Source organism: Dermacentor silvarum, chromosome 5 (genome assembly GCF_013339745.2).
Source record: "Dermacentor silvarum isolate Dsil-2018 chromosome 5, BIME_Dsil_1.4, whole genome shotgun sequence".
NCBI classification, from domain to species: domain Eukaryota; kingdom Metazoa; phylum Arthropoda; class Arachnida; order Ixodida; family Ixodidae; genus Dermacentor; species Dermacentor silvarum.
Window position 1 is genome coordinate 69,745,058 of NC_051158.1, and position 22,062 is coordinate 69,767,119.

The following is a 22,062-nucleotide window of genomic DNA, read 5'->3' on the forward strand; positions in this document are numbered from 1 at the left end:
GACCATCTTAAATATAAGCATGATGTCTGTATTGTTTCTGAGAATTCATTACATGCTTTGCGCCATACATTTTAGGAAGGCGACGTAAAAATTTCAAAATATATTGCATTTGCTTTCGCCTTAAGACCATTCTCTGTCAATGATAGCGCTTCTGCGAGCACCTATTTTCGTAGTAAAATCGAATCAGCGAAAATTTTGCAACAAATGTTTAAAACATGTTTTTATTAGCGCTAATAGCATTAGGGCATGGGAATCATTTTTGAATAAGGAATAAAGGTTCTAAAAGATGCAGAAAAGCGATATGCAATGAGTGCTGCTTTATTGACTAGTCATGCGCATCACTCAAGTTGTAAGCATTATCCTCTGGGTGGCATTGAACGAACATTATTTACCTGCAATGAAAAAAAATGACAAAGTGTAAGCCGCAGTTACACCGCGCCAAATATATCGAGATATTCAATAAATGAAAGCTCCTATAGTGTTAGAGTTACGACTCTGCAAATCTTAAAGCTACCTAAAAGCGTTCCCTAGCTGTGTTCCACAGAGAATGAACGCAGTTCTTGGATGTCAAAACACGTTACAGTTTTTTTTATAACACGTGAGAACTTGACCACAATAAGGTTAAGGAAACTACTTATCACTTGAGGATTTTCATTTATCACCCACTCTGAATTGAAAATAGAGCGATGTCTATGTACAAACGAAAGGAAACATTTACAAGAGTTCTCATTTTCTCTACTTCAACAGAAAAATGCACCAATACGAGGATAGCAGCCTAGAATATCTATTGGCACCAGTATTAGGAACTCTCTTGCCTTAGGATTGTTTACTTGGTTGAGTTAACTTAAATCACTCCGATTCATTATGTCCAGAAGGAAGTGCAAGTAGACTGTTTGTCTAAGGTTTTTATTCTCATCGGAATCATTCCGCATAATTTCTGCGCGCAGTTTTATAGCATTGAACTAATCAATATTTTTACCAATTTTTCACTGCGCACAATACTGAAATCCTCGGCCCTTCGTCTACTTGATTCTCATGGTACGCTTAACAATATTCGTGCCCCAAAATGTCTGATAATCTTGCAGAGCAGTTCGTGGTGTGGCTGTAGAACCTACGTGAATGTGTGTGGACAACTGCTGTACTGAAGCAATAAAGTGATGGCGAAGGCAAGTTTTTTTACGGACATCTTCACATAGCCCTGACCCTGTTGCCTGAAACGCCAGGAGAGCTGTCCGCATTTTTCTAGAAACTTATAATTTTTAGTTCAGTATAAGTACACCTCTTCAAAACACAATCGCGAACAGTGTTAAGGGATATATACTTACAGACTGCGTTATATAGCTGGTCGTACATAATAGGTCCGACAAAAAATATGTTCCCGAACAACACCTTTGATCCACGCAAAATGTTGCAGAAGAATGTGCGTGTCATATCCAACGGGGACGTGGCAATCGTTTCCTTCATGAAGCACTACATATGTGAAGAAACATCAAAAGATGTACCATAGACTTACGTAGCAGGAAATACCACATTCCGAACAGCAAAACTAATGCATACAGTCGCGCATTGTTACAGAAGCCTAAAAGTGGCCCAGTTCCTATGTTCAGGTAATCGCAGAGGCGATAAGACTTGAATTACGTATCGGCCTGTTGATCGACAAGCATTTTTTTTGGGTGCACAGCGCCGTATTAAACAAATTCAGTATGATTATAGTATGCAAAACGTACAGGCGCTTTTATTCTTCCCTCCGCAGTTCTCGATGAAGAATCCGCGGTATTATACATCCTTTCTGCCTTGTTTCAAAATGTACAGTAACATTGAAAGAGGTCCTACTTCCAAAACATTTTTTGTTCATTCTGTATACACAGAGTTATTACAACTCATTCAGCGTCATTTTCATTGTTATTCGCTCCAAACAGATGTGTGATATTTAGCATGTCAGAAGCTTTACTAGGGTTTCGTTTTCAGTAGATTTTGCCAAATGCTCCGAGTTTTCAAGTCTTTAGCGGTTCATCATACAAGCTGCGCTACTGCCATGGAGTAATTAAAAAGTGTTTAGGTGATTATTGCGTACCGTTTAGCATGCGCATAGTAAGTCACTATTTTGAGCAATACAGCTTAAGAGATACACTACCCGCCCTTACTTTGACCTTTCAGTCAAATTAGTAATCAGAAATAACATAAAAACGATTGCTAAAGGTGCACTCGCGTGCTTCTCTTGCCATCTCAACCGAGATGAGGACGACGTATCGCGTTTTTGTAACCTTATATAGCACACTGTACCGACGTGGGAGCGGCCCGCTACGTGCTGACGCGCTTTCCAAAGGACCGTAATAAAGCTTTATCATACCATACCATACGTTTAGAACGCTCAGCGACTGTCACGTATTGCTGGCGACTGAGTTTATACCTTTCACAATTCATCCAATTTTGTAGTTTTACGTACCGAAACTGCGATATTATTATGAGGCACAGACTCCCGATAAATAGTGACCACCGGGCCTTCTTTAACTTGCACAAAATACACGGTACTTCATGCGCTGTCCCATTTATGCATATGTTATAGTGGCCTGCGCGTGAACAGCCGAGCACTCAGCAGAACCGTAGTCGTTTATGCCCATGACAATTATAGTAAATAATTCTCAAATGAAAGCCCTACCAAACTTAGTTCACGTATGTGCTCTCTCCCGTGAAAAATTGCAAAATTTATTATAAAACCGGAATATGAGTGGCGCGCACTCATTGACAAACTATTTATCGCAGACAGCACACAAAATATTGTGTTTTATTTTATTATTGAGCGTTGCGGGAGAAAAAGTATGAAACGAGAAAATCTGAGACTTGCTGTTTATTGCACTCATGGTTTAGGGCTCCTGAATGAGGATGGGCAAAAATTTTTCAGTATATAGAAGCTCTGTCTCAAAGGATTTTCACCATTTGGGGACGTTATAAATTCGCTCAATGTGATGAAATCATTTGGGCATCTTTTTATGCAAACTACGTTCAGCACATTTTGAGAGCAACGCCTCAATAAACTCTTAGCATTCTCAGAAGTTCCTCAATGGCACGAGTGGGTTTCCATTGATCACATTATTCGCCAATGCATTTTGCGTTCTTCGTGCTGGTAGCACTAAAAAAATCAGAAGTCGCTACCCAAGATGATATCTTCATTGACCCCCCAAAATAGACAAGAATGCATTTTGTGAGCACAAGGCCTCGGTTTGTGGCATCTCCTAGTTTAGAATCAACCTTCAGAAACATCTGCCCAGATGTGCTAATCGGCCAGTAGGTCCAAGGACGAAAGTCAATTGCGTTATGCAAAGACCACATGGGGCTGTTATATATATTTTTTCATGCTCTTTCGGGACTTACCATGTTGGCTGCGATCAATGACTGCACAACTGACGCCTAGCCGAGGTGAGAAAAAATATCTTGTTAGGTGCTAGACAACAACGAGAATACTCATGATTCATTCCAGCATAGTATTTGCCCTCAAGTTTCTCCGCTCAAAGTTAGGAGTATTCATTGCCTGACGGATGCGGCACGATGAGGGAGCCGCTGCGTCCACTTTAGCTTCCAATGCATCATTAAATTGCCGACAAGAGACATCACTAGATAAAAGTTTTGTTTTTCACAATATTTCGGCGCATTCTAGAAGTTTGCGATTTAAGCATGCGCGGATTGAGGAAGATTGCTTCCCGAAGTTCTCTAAATAGCACATTTTGAAATCCTCAATAAAGGTTAACCCACTTTTTAGGAAATAAGATAACATTTTTGAATTCTATAAATGACACAAACATCGAGAATTCAGTGGTGTACTTCATTGCTCCACGACCTGCAGTAACTATAACGATTATCTACATGTATGGCACAGGGCCCGTATTAGCAAACAGCAGTTGTGATAGAACTGCTCGTAGCTGCAGGCGCCAGCCAGTGACTATCTTGGACCAATCATTAGAGGAGTTGGCTAGCCAATAGCAAACAGAGCTTATGAAGGAACAGCTGTGTGAATTTGGTCGCAGGTCATTTACCTTGGGCGAATCCTTCAAGTGCTTCAGTATAAAGGCGTATCAGTCATCTTCCACGCGCGAACACACAGCTTGACATACATCCCCCCGCTTAGAAAAAAAAACATATAGAAACTGATCAAGATCCGCTGTGAGTAACTGACATAGATATACTACTCCTTTTCCTCTAAACTCTTTAGTGGAGTACGTTTATATAGGTCAGTTACTCACAGTGGACCCTGGGCATGAGAAGAAAATTTACAAATGACTAAAATTGGGTTGGAGTGCATATGGCAGGCATTGCCAAATCCTTACTGGGAGCTTACCACTGTCGTGGAACAGTGTACCACTGTCGTGTACAAACATTGCATTCTACCGGTGCTATCATATGTGGCATTATCTTGGAGGTTAGCAAATATGCTTGAGAACAAGTTAAGGACCGCACAAAGAGCGACTGAACGGAAAATGTTAGGCCTAATGTTAAGAGACAGGAAGAGAGCGGTGTGGATCAGAGAGCAAACGGGGATAGCCAATAATATAGTTGTCATTAAGAGGGAGAAATGGAGCTGGGCAGGCCATGTAATGCGTAGGATGGATAACCGGTGGACCATTCAATTTACAGAATAGATACCCAGAGAAGGGAAGCGCGGTCGAGGATGGCATAAAACTAGGTGGGGTGGTGAAGTTAGGAAATTTGCAGGTGCAAGTTGGTATCAGCTATCATCTATCATCTATCATCTATTTCACCTATGTGTATTTCTCTATTATGTACATGCTGTAGCATATGACAGGGGTAATCGCAGATCGCAGGAAGGGGCCTTTGTCCTGTAGTGGACCTAAATATACACTGATGATGATGATGATGATATAAACTTCAAATGTGTTGAATTTATCCTCCCAGGCCAGGAGCATGCGTTATTTATTGCGATGACATCTTGGAATGTTGGTAACTGTTTTGTCGCCGGATACTCGGCAAACAATAGATTGTCTAATGAGTAAAGGATGCCAATATGAGGTCGCATGAAAAACAAGCCAAGAAACGGTCCTACAATAAAGCACATTTCATGATCATGCCTAAACAAAACCATTCATCATAAAAAGGAAAGCGGCACACTAATTAATCAATAACTCACACAGAATGCTGGACATAACAATAAGACGCAAGTGCCTGCAAAGTGTTAATACATAGATACAATGTCACTTTCTCTCATGGCGTTCTTTCGCCATACCTAGCCCTTGCGCCACTAAACTTCAACAGTCATCATCACTTTCTCTAAAAAAACAGAATAATAAAATTTTCATAGTTGATCGCTGTAATGATGCGTTATTTCATGACCCAAGCAACTTCTTTATGCTGAAAGGACGATTTTTTTCTTCAATATCTTACTTAAAATTCGAGGCTTTCATTCCTGTATTTGCTCTGTAGCTTCGTACTACAGTCAGGTGAATAACAATTATCCCCTTTCGTGAATTCGTGTTAAGAAATAATGTTAATATCACTCCTGATGATTATTAAATACACGAGAGAAAGAGAGAGAAGTTTAATGATACGAAATGCAGAGAGGTCGGCCTGAGGTATATTCCTGTAGCCAGCTACCCGGCGTTGGGGGAACGGGAAGAGGGAAAAAAGGAGGGAAGAAAGAGACGCATGATGGGCGACGATGACGAGAGAAGGAGGATGTAAAACATATGACAAGCAATTTGGCATGCTCAAAGCCTACAGTCCAGGCCCGTACTTTTAAAAAGTTCAGTAACGCTTGGATGGCCATGAAACGCGATTGAGCGACGGCCAAGGGCCTAAAATAACATCCTCCGACAAAGAGCTGACAGTGAGGTACGACATGGAGGTATCAGCAGTATGTAAACAATGTAGGCCTCAGGGAGTAGCCACAATTTTGAAAAGGGGACTAGTTTTCATGAGGGTCAACTACCCTTTTTTTCGCTGCTTAATGTCTCCCCTCTGCCCTCTCCCATCGAAAGAAAAGTGGATGAGGAGCTAAGCGGGAGCCAAGTAGTGATGTCAGGGTTAGGAAACTGGATAGGTGCAAAAGAAAAACAAATAGATAAGATGGAGACGTGGGTAGGCAGTGTGCAGCGCTTTCTTCTATGAAATTACGATAACAAACAAAGAACTCTAAAGAACTACGATGGGTTATACGGTGGTGCCCATCAGATAAGTGATTTTTTTTTTACCAGGAAGCCTAATGTACGCAGAGAAAGGCCATGGGCAGTACGATAACGAGTTACAACACGCACGAGAACAACAAAATTAGGTGCAACAAAAGGCATGCAGCTGCTAGATAAGGACGTCGTTTGGAAAAGATATCGACAACTTATAAGCCCAAGCAATGCTTCACCACTGCTGTACGGCTGTTTACCTCATTTTTCGACATTCACGCTTTTGATAAGCCAATCAGACAATTGCTACGTCAAAAAATGTCTGTAAGTTGGCTTTACTCACGTTGATGAGTGTTCCATTCTTGCAAAGCTTTAGTGTGTCGTTGAGGCACTGCAAATAAGCCAACAGTGAATTGGTGATAGTAGGCGACATAGGCTAGTTCAGCTAAATGACTATTTTAGTCACATACAAGGCGCTATTGTTGCCACAGCTTTCAAGCAGTTTTTTAACAGCGGAGCTGTTTTGAGCCGGGCGTAGTGTGTCAACCGCGAACAGAAAATGTGGGCCGATCCTCACGGTAGTGCAGAAAGGCTCCAAGCGCAATGGCACATACCCCTGTGCACTAGCGAAGCTGAGCTGGACGTAGTCTGGCTAAGCATGGTATTACTTAAGCTTAGTCAGACATCGATAACCAATCAATAGCTAATCGATAATCGATCAATAATCAATAAATTTCGAGAAATGCTGGGGATGACTCGGTAGTGCTTAGCCTAGCCCAAAATCCAGGACTAGCTAGTGCCCATCAGCTCCGCAGTCTCTTTAGCATTGCGCCTCCAGTGCAAGCTACGCTATTTTATTTATAATATTGATGAACAAGTAACATTTGCGTAAGGTTATTTGTGTTCCGTACTGCGCGTATTATACAACGGCCTTTGACAACTACGTTTAACCTTTAGCTTAGTACACTCAAGAAACACTTTTTGTGGGACACTTTTATGCTTAACTATTTTGGTAAGGAACCGTATACGATAATTTATCTCACTCCCTGCCAAGGCAATTGTTGAAATCATCTTACCGAACAAAAGTGTGCATGTTCGGTATCGTCATGTCTTCTCATGCACCGCAAACTAAGAAGGGAAGCAAATGTGAAAAAAGGCTTGGTTTAATCATAATTTGTCGAAAAGGCCCGCAAGTACATCGTGATGATATCAGTGATTTGACGTGCGCATGATGCCAAACTATGAGGATAAAATTGCCCCTGTAATATCTACGTGCCGTTCTAGGGAAGTAATCGGGCAGCGAGAAGATGCACAGAGGGCCACATATCTCAAATTAGGATAATCTCACGACTAAATTTTTTGTCTACTATGGCAGCAATCTCTCCATCTTTGGCGTTTCACAAATCTAATAAATATCATCAATAAAAATACCTAGAGTGTTGACACATCTTTTTTTTATATTCCGACGAAATAAAGAAAACAAGCTTTTCGGTTATGGAATGAGTTGAGTTAGTCTTTAAACACGCGTACCAACCTTTCCATAGCTGCTGGGAAAGCCAAGCTTGATTTCGCCATGACAAACAGGATCCCTGATAGACCCACTGGGACTCAAGACACTAAGGAAGAGGTCGAGAGAACTTCCCACTGAAATATACCGTTGAAATACTCAGAATCAGGAATGCTTTACGTGGCTGTGAACAAATTGAGGTTATTATAGCGGGCCCAGATACCGGGTGTTTCAGTGAAAACTTAGAAAATTTTTAAACGCTGCTTGCGGCAGATAGCACACTTCTAGTTCATGAGTTGGTCTACACGAAGAGGCGGAATTTACTCGCACAAAAATTGTGTTTTAAACTAATTACCTTATGGTCCATATTGCAACTTGGAAATTCTAACCGTGGAGTTCTCAAGGCGGATCCACTTGGAACTAATTCTCATAACACCCGTTTCGAGATATTAATTCCCCAACTTTGAGCAGAAGTGCATTGGCGTTCCAGATATTTTTTAATATACTTGAATGCTTGAAACGACTTTTTTTAAGAAAGCAAATGGAACGCCAATCCATTCCTCTGCAAAGTTTGGCAATTATTATCTTGAAACTGGTGTCCTCCTGAGAATTCGTTCCAAGTGGATCCGCCTTGCGAACTCCACGGCTACAATTTGCATATTGCAATATGGGTCATAAGTTAATTAGTTAGAAACCTAATTAGTAAATGTTTGTTAATTAGTTGATTATGCATTTCAATTTTTTGTGCAAGTAGTGTCCACCTCTTCGAGTACACCAGCTCATGAATTAGAATTGCGCCATTCAATGGAAGAAACACTGACTCACAGTGGGGGAAAAAACGAGGAAGTTTACCAGCAAGTTTGCGGCAAAGAACGTCAAACGCAAAGTGAGAGAGGCTGAGACAGTCTAATGGGTGGCGGCAATAGAAAAAGAAACCTGCTGTGAGTAACTACATAAAAAAGACAAAACATTGAAGAAACATTTTATGATAAATAAAAAGGAAGCCGTTTACTTTTCGAAGCGAGATCAGGATAGATTAAAACAAGTACGTATGAAGCGAAGTGCACCAATGAACAAGAAGCATGTGCTTCCCGCGGTAAAGCTATAGAAACTATGAAAAAATTTTATTAGAAAATGAAGATATCTGTCCAGCTGTCCGTTTCAACTGTCGGAAGATATCGAAGATATCTGCCCAGCTTCTCTAGCCTCCTTGAAGGCCGTGGGCTTAGCTATAGCAAGGAGGACGTGAGCATGTCCGAAATAGAGATTAGTATAAGGCGATTTGAAGTTTGGTCGCGGAAAAGTAGATTAACCACAAACAACGAAGGCGTACAAAAGCAATGTTCCCAATAATAGTTCAAAAAGTTTGATGCTGGGAATTCATAGTGTTTTTTTAGAATATAGGTAGGACAAAAAATTATAACAAGAGCTTGGTGGCGCAACCCACCGCCCCGTTTCAAAGGGGATGCGCATAGCATCCATTCATCCATCCACGGCAACGGCGGCGCCGGCCGTGCAGCGGAAAATAAAAAAAGAACCAGAAAGCTCGCCTTTGGGCATCTGCTGCTGCGGAGGCAGCATTGCATTAGACTCCCTACCCATGTCACTTTGTGCAGACATTCAAACACAAACTCGTATTTCGAAACTTTATGCACTGACACAAAGTTTCGCTGTATATTGATTCCAACTTGTTGAATCTGCTCTGTATTCTATTTCTCAAATAAATCAATAGTAACAAATACTGCTCCATAGATGCCCACAAGAATAGTTTCGATGAATATTATTGCTGGTCCTTGTTTGCGTTTTCTTCATTTTTCATGGTACTGCAATCCCGTCATGCTGTAGAAGTACCCTGAGTTTACAATGGAATGCAAAAAGAGGAAGTTGATAGGACAAGGACACACCTTGTCCCATCTACGTCCTAATTTACCTTCACGCAATACACTGGCGATAATGAATGAACAACTAGCCCCGACAGGCGCCGCGTTGCAAACAGCGCAACCGTTTTACTTAAAATTGCGCCACACTTCTCAACAAGCGCTGAAAAATAGGCCTATATCAGAGTGCACGTCGCAGCATCATTTGGCTGAAAAAGCCTGAACTTATGACTATAATCGCTTAATAAATGCTGTACTTACAGAAGGGTGAGAACTTGTTCACAAATGCTACGAGCATGACTCGTAGAGAATACAGAGAATTCCGTGGCGACAAGTTATTGAAGACGCTCGTTGCGGTGCACTGAAACATATCAAGTTGGTCAAGACTCAAGTAATCTCAACTTTGTTGCGAAATAATAAAATTCAGTTCAATCCACTTTTTTAGAAATACGAAATTCAGAAAATTATACGTATTACATATACGGGGTGATTATATTTTAGTTTCCGATATTTTTAAAAATCGACTATGGCAGATAGCATAATTTTTGTCCTTGAGCTGGAATATTCGAAGAGGTGGGCATTACTACCACGAGAAATCGAAAGACATATTCAAATAATTACCAAAAATGCACTAATTACGTCTTATTAATTGTTGCATGATACATGTCGCAATTTGCGAATAAGACCTGTTAGTTTCAAGTGTATACACTTGAAATGAATCTTCAGGATGACACCAGTTTCTAGATGTTATTTCCCAAACTGTATCTTGAAACACATGGGCCTTTCATTTAGTTGTGTGCTTCAATGCTTAGAAGAGCGTTTTGTAAAACAAGTAAGTGGAACAACAGTGCATTTTAATGGCGAGTTCGGTGGTGCATATCTAAAAGCTTGCCTCATTTTGTAAATCAATTCTAAGTGGATGAGCCTTGCAATCTTGCCACCTAGAATTCGTAAATTGCAACATGTAATGTAAGAAATTGTTACGAAGCTAATTAGTTAACGTGATAGTTTGCTCAATATGTGTCAACCTCTCGTGCAAGTAATGTCCACTTCTCTCAATAATTAAACACAGGGACTGGAATTATGTTTTCTGCAACCGGCGATTTTTAATATTCTGGAGAACTTAGAAAATGATCGCCGCGTATATGGCCACAATTAGGCGCTTGAACAAAATTAATGCAATATACACTTTTTGTGCCTAGTCTCTAAATAACATTTTTTTATTGCGATAGCAATTATATGGACACTTCAACGGGATTTCTTCCGTCGGCGTCGCCGTCGTCGTCGCCGTCGCCGACGCCGTCAGGTTCCGTATAGATTTCAAGGGCGATAAAATCGTCGCCGCGCGCCGTACGAGTAAAAGCGCGCGGGGGACGCGCGCTATCACGGAGACCCAACGCACGGCGGAAAGCAAACTCGATTGTCGCCCAAAAGGCCGTGGGGGTATGGGGGGGGGGGGGGGGGGGGCGGGGGGACGCTGTGCTACGGCACCAAATGCTTATCTTGCAACCCAGCGCAAGGAGAACTGGCAACGCAATCTCCCACGCGAAGGAAAAAAAAAAGCGGGGAGGCAGCGCGGGAGGGACGGGGGGAGCAGCTTCTACTCTGCTAACAAATACGCTTTCACTGGCTGTGGATGGCCGTCGCCCGCACCGTCTCTTTATCTCCACCACGGCCGGGCTCGACTGGCGCGCGCACTCGCTTCTTAAGAAGCGAGCGAGCGCGCGCGCCAGTCGAGCCCTGCCGTGTCTCCACACGGCTCTGACCTTTATGCGCTGTCCATTCGCCGCTCAGTTTCAGTTGAAGCGGTAGACCGCACGATTCTTCGCCCGCTGCAGCGGCTGCGCCAGCGTTTTGACAGTCGTTGTCTGCGGTGATTCAGTGTGATCTATTCATGTTTGCTTGTGCGCGATGAGACCACGCTTGTCAATTCAGTTAGAAAGTGAATGTGTCCAAGTTTATGCGGCCGATAAAACTACTCTACTATCCCTACTCCGAATAGCTCTCTACCAATTTACTATCGCAATTGATGCTTCGCCTTTCGGGTGAAACTGCGACATTTTTTTTAAACACAGCTTTGGAGAGCGACTCCCTCCATTCAGTTCAATATAGCTGATGATAGCATGTCTGTTAGCTGTTAAAATTAGATTTATGGTATTGTATCAGCTGCGAAACAGCCCATGTAGTGGATTATTATTTCTTTTTCTTGTTTCTGTTTTTGACGCATCCATTTCAATTATGTTTGTTTCTGAGAATTCCTTTCCCATTGAGATGATGGCGGCAAATTACAGTCAGCATGTTTTGTGAACACTTATATGTTTCTGTACTTTCTTTGCATTTGGTCACGCAAGGGTCCAAGCGCAATGGCACATACCCCTGTCAACTAGCGAAGCTGTCAACTAGCTCGAGAATGGTCCGTCGAGTGTACGCCGCAAAACCTCCGCCTGGCGATGACGTCACCATGCGTCGCCTAGCAGCGCTTCGCCCCAGCTGCACTGACCACACCGAGCCTCGCCACAGCTGCGTGGCCGTGACGCCATCGCGCGCGGCGCATCGCTTCGCCTTTGCTTTGCCGAGCCATGACGCCGCCGTGCCGTGCGGATTGGTTGCTTCGGCAGCGCAGAGGCGGAGCTAAGCCGCGACGTCACTGCGCCGACCCACGGGATATATAGCTCCACGTCGCCGCCGCAGCGACACAAAAGCCCCGCCGTCTCCACGCGGAGCACATCGCCGCGAAGATGGGGCGGCCGAAGAAGAGCGTCACTCCCGAAGAAGGGGAAGCGCGGCGCGAAAGCCGCCGCGTCGCTACTTGAGAGCGAGTGAGACGACTTCGGTCCGATCCCGAGTATCGCGCCGCCGAAGCGGCGGCGAAACGTCGGCGATTCGCAGAAGATCCGGAGTTACGAGCCCGCGAAACAAGCAAAAGCGTTTGCGCGTCCAGAAGCGTCCACATACTTTAATGACCGAGTGTTCGTTGCTCCTTAGGCTGTCGATGATTCCGGAGTGATCTTGCGCAAAACGTGTCCGAGTCTGGAAGCATAACCTCGCAAAAACTTGGCCGAACCGAGATAACGCTAGGTAGGGTCGCCTGTTTCGCTCTTTGCCCAGTCTTCGCACCACTAGTGTGAAGTGGCCCCTAATTTTTTTCCATCCTCATTGTTTTGATAAACTTCACACTTTCTGAGCTTCCGCGAAAAACAGAACTCATGAGGTTGCTAAAAACGGCTCACCGCCCACTGTTTTTGACGAAGAAACACATGTAGTCATTATCAACGTGCATCGCTTACTGCAACACGCCAGTTCTTGGAAAACAACAGCATGGATTCCTTGGCGGTCAATACAATTTTAATTCGTATATTCACACGGAAGTCTCGTACCGCTTTATGTGCATAAAAGTTAACTGTTGTGATCGCACGACTGCGTAAAATATGCTATCGTGATGGTTCCATATACTCGAGTATTCTCTTAGCGCTGCCAAATTATGCTCAGAGTTAGAAGTAAAGGGTTTCGTTTATCTGCCTATATATGGTGTTCACAGTCTATTCATATTTTATAATTTTAACTGCTTGATCTTGACTCAGAGAATACCAACGTTTTGATAAAATTTGATGAAACACGAAAAAGCAATGAGAAATAAACGATTGCGTACTTACGCTGGCTACTGTCATCAAGCCTTCACCTACCGTCTGGAAGAAATAAAATTTATGCAGGAAAAGACAGGTAGATGTCACATATCAGACAGCAAGACGTTTTGAAAACCACTATATGCCCACCCACTTTATAAATAGTCGCTTCCTATGAATTATTTCACCATGTCACCAAACAATACATAAATGCAGCCTTACTATTGAGTGTACACTGGCGATAAAGTTGTTGCACTGTTTCAGCGAAAATCTTACAAACGTATGCAAAGTAACATGTTTCCTGACAACATGCAGAATTCAATGCTATCATGGCATTGCGGGTACTTTTTTTAAATTGTTATTATCCAGAATTACCTTTCGTAAACGCATACCTTCGACCAGGCATGACAAACATTATTAATAATGTACCTTCTTTTTAATGAACAAAGTTTTCGAGCTCACATACCTTGTCCCCTGAGCACAAGGTTGAGGCTGTTTCCAAGGCACTGCAAGTGAAGAAACGTTGCATGCAATTGAACTTTAACAGTAATTTTACCCAAGCTAACCATCCCAAAGGGCTTCTCACTGCCGTAAGCAGCCCATCAAGAAACACAATATTTGCATTCAAGATGCTGCAGTGAACAAAATTTAATGCGGAATACAAAGTTGCCTAAAAATGCAAATTTTCACTGAGATATACTTGGCACATATACACATGAGCGCGTTGAATCGACAAGTAACGTAATCGTCCCTTGAACCACTTCAGTCCTCGCTCTCAGATTTAACGATACACGGCTAACAGTTTCAGCATGCGTTGCGGAAAACATTTATTGAAATACTAAACAGTTATATATGTGTGATTTCACAATGGTATTTCCACAACAAGTGCGAAAGTAGGCGTACACTTTGTAATTTCCTTTAGGAAGTGATTATGGAACTTTGAATTCTGAAAATGTAATTCCTACAATGTTTGGCTTTGGTAATGCTGTATAGCAGCGATGGATTATGTATTTTTTGTCAAAGCTATGTGGAACCAAAATGCCGGTCTCAATTGATATGAGACGTTGTAGTCAATCACATATTGTGGGAGCGAAAATAACTCCTATGAATAATAAAAATTATATTGAAGCTAATAACTTCACGTGTCTATCTTGGTATTTATGAGTCGCGAAAAAACATTTATAGGTGCCCTAAAGATTAGCGAAAAGTTATCTCGCAATGAAACCTATAATTATACCCAACTGTGGGGTGAAAGCTGAAGCCGAACTTTGTAGAGCCAGCGCACCTTGCTCAAGCCTATGACATCAGGCAATGTGGCTTCCACGCAGGAACCTTGCGTAGATGGAGTGGTCACTGTCGTGGGGGTCGCTGTCGTCGTAGCAACACTTGTTACATCGACAGATGAAATCGTTGTTGTTTCTCCAGGAACAGCCGTGGTCGCACCACTTGTGATAGTAACAGAGGCGGCGGTTGTTGCATTTTCAAGAGCACTAATGGTAGAAGTACTTGTGGTATCAGCAGGCAATAAAGTAGTGGTATCTCCAGGAAGAACACTGGTCACAGCGTTCGTCGCAGCATCAGCAGAGGAAGCGGTTGTTGCACCTCCAGGAATAGCAGTGCTGACAGCACTTGTAATACTGATGGAGGGAGCCGTTGTTTCTACGCCGATGGTAGCTGCGGCCAATGTCGTGACGTCGGCTACAGTAGTAAGTACGTCTGAAAGTTAAACGAGGCAATCTGCGTATCAGTCCTGACAAATAAAAAGCATTTTCCGCTATGGCTGAAATCTAGTATAGCAAGCGCTCTATCTTGCGCTGCAGCCGCAGAAATTAGTATTCCATTAGAACGAAAGTATACAAAGCAGGTAACTCTGCATATCGAAACAGCAGCGCACTAAGCAAGCACATTAGAAAAGGTTGTGACAACCCCTGTTCCTTTCGGGTAGCAATTTTCTTCATTGTTTCGTATGTTTAGAGTTACGTGTGGCATGTTTCAATGCATTTTTGCATATATTTTAGTTTTCTTATAATAGTGCTACACTATATTTCAATATTCGATCAATAATTTTTCATGTCGGCAGCTCATTAATGAGGAAAACTCTTCATTAATATTGAAGAAGTCATAACAGCTGCTGTTGAGAATAAAATTAGAAAAAACTATTCGTTCGTTTATCAACACCACCATTCGACGTCCTTTAAGGCACATTTCCCTCGTAAAGTAGAAGAAACGTGGAAGTTACGCCTGTTTCAATGGTAATTAAGCGTTTCCCCCAAGATTGGACGATCCAGTACGTGAACACGCAGTGGCGTCTTAATTTAGGAAGACGACACTGTAAGTAAAGGCCTCTATTTCATAGCGTTCTTGACTACATAAAGAATAGTTGGAAGCTACCAAAGCCTTCAAGGCTGTATAGTACCGCAGTTCTCGTTCACGCTTTGCAAACGCTTTTCGCTGAGCTAATATGACCATACGGCTTTGTTGTTGAGTCTGTTGCATTCAGTCATGGTATATTACGACGTCAGACTCGATATACCATACCGGAAATCTTACTGTTAACAGCACACTTACAAGTTGAAAGTGCTACAGTAAGTCCGTTTGACAAATTTATTTCAGTACGTAGCACTAGAAGAAAAGCTTTCTTACGGTTAAAACTTAGGCGCCACCAACCGTACGGGGGCCAAAGATGAGCAGGGGAAAACGAGATGAATTTCGAAAAATGTTTGAAGCTCCCCGTCAGCAACACTTCTTCGCTGGGCTATGTTTGCACAGTCTTAGAAAAGTCCTACCGTTATACTGTGGTCATGGCAGCTCTGTTGTTTTAACAAATCAAACAAATTTTATTGACTAATAAAGAACTCACATTTTACACAAGTTCTCTACGACATATTGTGCTATATATGCTAGTTCACACCGTTAAGAGGCCACGTCTGAGAGTTTTATAATAGTACGAATAATACACTGAGGAACAGCATGACAACGATTTGCCTAACTTTAGGAGAGCTCGTGAGGACCAGAGAAGAAACTGATATATAGTGACGCTTCAAAAAGTCTTTATTTAACTCATGAAGCCACGAGGAAGTCCTAACAACAGGTGCGTGACTGACCTAACTGCACAAGTTATTCAATTAACATTCGTTATTTGGGAGCAACTGCAAGCATTTTGCTTCAGTCCAGCCGTGAACACAATGTGCGCATTGGTGCAGACATAAACACGAGGACATTGATACTGTTTCTCTGGATACTGAATCGCAAATGCCTCAAAAATATTCAGTACCTTGTTTAACTTTTAGTACTCTCGTTTCATAAATTAAATCCATAATTACTTCCTGTTCGAATGAGATATTTCAGTTATCGTAACCAGCTTTCATGTGCTTGAAACATCCATAGCCAACAAAAATTTATTCGTTTCACGTGGCTTTATTATGTCCTTATCTTTTGTGAGTGCTCACCGAATAGGTTCGGAGCAGTTGAAGCTCCTAATGAAATCTTTTGCCTGCACACCCACTTTCTTTAGCTTTTATTGACTGTTTATACACTATCGTACTATTACTCCTCTAAAAACCCATAATTGTCTCTTTGCAACTGCCTGCATTCTTGTTAGTTTCAACTGTGCGGTAAAATTTCCATTTGCCTTTTCCTTAACACATTCCACGTTCTGAGGAATCAACGTTGTTCTTTGTCAGCACTATCCCAATATCACTGCTTCACAAAACCAGGCATGTCTTTATCTAAAACAACGTAGGCAATGGCCATTCTACAATTACTCCAGCACAGTTCAACTTTCTCTCCCTCTAACACGTTTCGACTGTGCCTACAGCACTCATCTTTTAGCAATACGCTTATTTTATTTTACTTGGGGATTATTTTTTACACGATATTTTAAACCAATGTTTGGGGAAGCTGAGGTGGCTTAATCATCGCTACAATAAAAGTCCAAATTTCGAGAAGAGATTCAAGTTTAACACCGTTATATTTCGGAAATAAGTTTATTCCCCCTCTGGGAAGGTATTTCTTTCCGTGAACTCTACCCAATATATCTTAGGGCTGCTCCTAAAGTTAATGTCATAACTTAGTTAACTTGTGTGCTTGTGCTTGTGGTCTTTTTAGCATTTCTGCATATTATATATTGCTTGCACCTTAACGTTTCCTGTATTCTTATTCATCATTTCGTGCTCTCTTTTCTATGTCCTCTGCCAACTGTCATCTTAAAGTAAACAAGGTCCCGGTTGAAAGTGACCCGTTTGTAATTATTGAAGAGTTCTCAATACTACTTCGAAGCAATGCTACACACATTGAAGACGCAAACCGTTGTATGCTGGGGAACCTTAACAATTTAACAACGAAGCTGTTTAAGCCGGAGGTTAGTCCGTATAGCGTCGACCAGAAATGTGGGCCGATACTGGTGGTAGGGCAGAAAGGGTACAAGGGCAATGGGACATACCCCTTGAACTACGGAAGCTGTTTGAGCTCGAGGATGGTCTGTCGAGTTTACGCGGCAAAACCTCCGCCTGGCGATGACGTCACCATGCGTCGCCTAGCAACGCTTCGCCCCTACTGCGCCGATCGCGCCGAACCTCGCCACAGCGGCGTGAGCCGTGACGTCATTGCGCACAATGGCTAGCCCAGGTACCATCGCTTCGCCTTAGCTTTGCCGAGCCATGACGTCAGCGCGCCGTGTAGACTGGTTGCCGCGGCTGCGCAGAGGCGGAGCTAAGCCGTGACGTCACTGCGCTGACCCACGGGATGTATAGCTCCGCCTAGCCGCCGCGGCGACACAAAATCCCGCCGTCTCCGCACGGAGCACATCGCCGCGAAGATGGGGCGGCCGAACAAGAGCGTTACTCCCGAAGAAGAGGAAGCGCGGCGCAAAAGCCGCCGCGTCGCTACTTGAGAGCGAGTGGCGGCCCGATCCCGAGTATCGCGCTGCCGAAGCGGCGGCGAAACGTCGGCGATTCGCAGAAGATCCGGAGTTACGAGCCCGCGAAACCGAGCAAAGGCGTTTGCGCGTCTACATACTTTAATGACCGAGTGTTCGTTGCTCCTTGGGTTGTCGATAATTCCTGTGTGGTCTTACACAAAACGTGGCCGAGTCTCGAAGCATAACCTCGCACAAACTTGGCCGAACCGAGATAAAGCTTGGTGGAGTCGCCAGCTTCGCTGTTTGCCCAGTCTTCGCACCGCCAGTGTGAAGCTGCCTCTATTTTTTTTCCACATCCTCATAATCTTTCATTAACCCTTACTTCACATTATGCTTTTTTAACGTCTCGGGTACTCTTAAATTTGTCGCATAATATTTTATTTTAATTTCGCTTTTTGTTTTTATTGATTACAAAACTATCTTCATACCACGTTGTCTTGTGCTCTCTTATCCCCGACAAACAAGATGAGTAGTGAGCAAAAGACAGACTTTACCATAGCTGAGACTCGTTGGCTACCCTTAACAATGCAAGGGAGGGATGCGGACAAAAGGGAGAAGAGTGACTGCAGAAAACCTTCTGTAACCAGAGACAGACCAATTACAATTTCTTACTACCAATGTATCAGCACTCATACACGCCTATCTACTTTGTCCGACGTTCCAATCAATCCCTGATTGCTCCTGAAAAAGGCAAACTAATCAGGCGTCACTCTGTAAGCTTCAAGATGCACTGGCTGGCAATCCGGACCCACGCATTTTTGTAGCCCCGTTACCTTGTATTGACCGCAACCTAGCCCAAGCCTTCGGCAGCCTCAAGAAAGCTATTTGCGATGTGCAACATTGATACGCCTGTAAGTAAGAGCAGCAGATACTTATTCCACCGGGGGACCAAATCATTTTCTACAAGAGATTGTTGTGTTGTGGCGTTAGATTTCGTTGCGTGGTTGCACATTCATTTTTGTAGCATCGCTAGTCTACGACATATCATTACCAGCATCAGAACCTAATTCATTCCTGAAGCGATTTCTGTAAGCTGATGCTTGGCTACGTTTGTTGGAGCCCTCTTCTTTTGTCTATTCGAAGTATACTTCTCCTGCTTTTAATTGCAAGTTTTCGTGGAATTTTACACCTTTTAAAGTTGCGTGAAAGCGTGCTAGGTCTCTCAGCGGCAACTAAGAATCTCTTGTATATTCTGATCCGGCTACATTTGGACATGTGTGTCTAAACAATCACCACGCCAGAAATAGACAAACAGTGTTACTTAAGAAAATTAAAAAGAAGCTCTCACCAGTGCTGGCCCAGGTACCATCGTGCGCTGCTATTATGGCGAGTGTGAGTAGAAAGTGCGCAAAAGTCATGTTGAGGTACAGAAGTTCTTGCAGTTTCAGTTGTGGTTCGGTGTGGATGTGGCTGTTCCTCCTTCTGTCTAAACACCGTGTGCTTATTTATACAGTACTTCAGATGATTGCACCCACTCCGACATGGCACACACGTCAGCCACGTGCAATAAAAATATTTAAACAGTGCTATCCTCGAACCTTTTTTTGGAGTGCATGTACCAGCCAGTTAGTTATCTTGTCAACCTGATAACCATTAATCTGTTTCATTTTTGTAGATGCACACGACGCGAAACGGATCTCCGTGTCACCTTTTTCACTTCTCCAATTGCATCTAATAAACTTTCACACAGCTGGTGCAAAAGGAAGCCTTTGCCAGCCGAGTCTACCCTGCTGGAGGAAACTACCAGCTGCTGTTGTTCCGGCTCGGGCTTCCGTAACCATTTATGAACAAGCGTAAGCAGTATGACATTCGGTTAGTTCACAGCCCCTGATATCTCTGTAAGCTGTCCTAGCATTCTATGCGGGTTCCCATCGGTAATGTGCGTCATTTATGAAGCGCGCATTCCGTCTTTGAGACGTAAACTATCAGATTTTTTAAAATTCTCTAGCACTCTCCTATAGTGATCTATCAATATTTATCCAAGAACAATGATCTATTTTTTTCGCATTTTGCCCCTGCCGGTGTCGCATGTACCCTCCTATTATGAATGTGCAGTAATAAGAACACATTTCTGTAATTTTCGCTCGGAATGACAAAATAGTACAATTTTCTAAGGCATTTTTTCGTTATAGTACTGCTGTGCCGCATTTATTTCTCCAAGAAAAGCTGAGTTGCACTACATATTGCTTCTAACAACCGAGTGCTACGCACATCTTTCCGGTAAAGGCTGCGTAAACAATAGATGAGCCTTGTATCCACCTAAGTCTACGCTTTCTTTTCAGGATATCGTGTAATGAATACCGTGAATATTTCTTGTGTTCCCTGAGGAAGTTATTAAAGTACCGTAAACATTACCATAGAAAATAAATTCTTCTTAATATTGAACAAAACAGAGTTTTATGCTGAGGTCCACCGAAAATTTGTCCCATGTATGTCAAGCAATCATGCCCACGATAGCTTCCTGCAATCCGCGCCATATGGCGCTACTTTGCCGTTTGCGAGCTGCGAGTGGGACGGTCGGAGAACGGCACCAGATGGTATTGCCTTCTGCTCATTATCTCTCTCTCTCTCTCTGGACCGAACACGTAAGGACGGCGGCGGACGCCTGGTTTCTGATGCCACCATAAAAAGAATAGAAAGCGGGATCAGTCATGAAGATGCATAGCGAATCGGCGCCGCATTTTCATTCGCTTCGTGCAGGCGCTCTCACATCAGCCACGGCACGAGCGTTTGGGGCGCGTGATTCTTTGCACACACTATGCCCAGTTAAGGCTCATTCACACCGGCGACTTGAGGAGGTCGCGCGACCATTTGCGACTCGCGAACAAAAAGCGACCGAAGGCGACTGATGTTCACACCGGCAAGCCCGGCTGAGCGCGACCTGCAAGTCGCAATCCCGGACATTCTCGTTCTTCAGCGAGAATTCTAGGGATCTACGCAGTTAGCGCGCACTTCGCTGGCACTGTGTAAATTGGTTTCGCGTTCCGGCAACAGCCATGGATTTTGATTCGAGCGATGGCTGGATTTTGATTCGAGCGAACAGGAAGACGTCGTCCCTGTGCTGATGTGCTCCGCCGGGGTGTCAGCTGTGGCAGCGCGGAAGCCTCCGAAGAAAACGCGACGCTCGTGGGTGCGCCCGTGCCTCCGCTCGCGTGAAGTGACCGGCCACGCAAGCCGCCTCCTGCCCGAACTTTGTGCGCATGACAACGAGTATTATCGAGAGCAAGTTGTAATTTCTAGTTCGCATTGCGTGTTATTCGGTGCATAATATTAAAGCAAAGCTGTTCACCCGCTGTTCACCTTTGGGTGGCGTGCTCATCCAACGAACGGCAGCTGGAAAAAGGGTTTGTGTTGTGCTTTCTTTTCCTGCTGTTTAGCTTCCAGCGAATGCGACCGCGTACATTCGACACGTTGCTGCAACTGCTGCGTCCCAGAATAACAAGACAAGACACCAATTACCGGCCTGTAGCCTGCATATCGTGACGCGGACATAGCATTTGGCGTGGACGACGACACACATCACTTTCGGCGCGACGCTGATTGGTTGAGCAGCTTTGCGACCACGGTCGCGCGACTGAAAAATCGCGCAGTGAGCGACTGGCCCAAAATGGTCGCTTTTCGAGAAAAGCGACCATTTGCGACTGGTCGCTTTGCGACCAACTTGGTCGCTTTGCGACCAACTTGGTCGCGCGACCACTGTCAGTCGCCGGTGTGAATGAGCCTTTACAAATGCGACCGACGAGTTGCTAAACCGAAATGTATCACGATATGCCGTTTACGTCTGCTTGAAATGTCATCGCCGCGTAAAATAAGCGTCTGCGTATACGGACGTCCTGTTCCTTCGCATCTGATTGGTTAAGCTGTTCTGCGACTGTGGTCGCGCGACTGAAAAATCGAGCAGTGAGCGACTGGCCCGAAACGGTCGCATTTCGAGAAAAGCGACCATTTGCGACTACTTGCGACTGGTCGCTTTGCGACCAACTTGGTCGCGCGACCTCGCCTAGTCGCAAGT

General features: G+C 43.7%; 1 protein-coding gene across 2 annotated transcripts; it reads right to left on the reverse strand.

Moving 5' to 3' along the window:
• Positions 1 to 303: 303 nt before the first annotated feature.
• On the reverse strand, positions 304 to 19,639 carry LOC119452443 (uncharacterized). Of its 2 annotated transcripts, XM_037714594.2 has the most exons (10): positions 19,339 to 19,639; positions 14,418 to 14,848; positions 13,599 to 13,638; positions 13,163 to 13,195; positions 9,771 to 9,870; positions 7,660 to 7,769; positions 6,469 to 6,516; positions 3,373 to 3,408; positions 1,326 to 1,470; positions 304 to 392 (listed from the first exon to the last, which is right to left on the reverse strand). In XM_037714594.2, the coding sequence occupies exons 4-10, from the start codon at positions 13,175 to 13,177 to the stop codon at positions 385 to 387; spliced, it is 462 nt and encodes a 153-aa protein (XP_037570522.1). In that variant the 5' UTR covers positions 13,178 to 13,195; positions 13,599 to 13,638; positions 14,418 to 14,848; positions 19,339 to 19,639; the 3' UTR covers positions 304 to 384. The 2 variants fall into 2 exon arrangements, with proteins under 2 accessions (XP_037570522.1, XP_049523088.1); XM_049667131.1 differs by lacking the exon at positions 304 to 392 and having other exon boundaries at positions 1,211 to 1,470.
• Positions 19,640 to 22,062: the final 2,423 nt, after the last annotated feature.

What these genes read in the sequence shown, in the direction of transcription:
- LOC119452443 (XM_049667131.1), bottom strand. An exon ending in GAACAAGTTCTCACCCTTCT is followed by an intron (nt 7,770 to 9,770) that starts GTAAGTACAGCA and finishes GGTATATTTCAG; the next exon opens with TGGGAAGTTCTCTCGACCTC. An exon ending in CATTGATCGCAGCCAACATG is followed by an intron (nt 1,471 to 3,372) that starts GTAAGTCCCGAA and finishes TCACATATGTAG; the next exon opens with TGCTTCATGAAGGAAACGAT.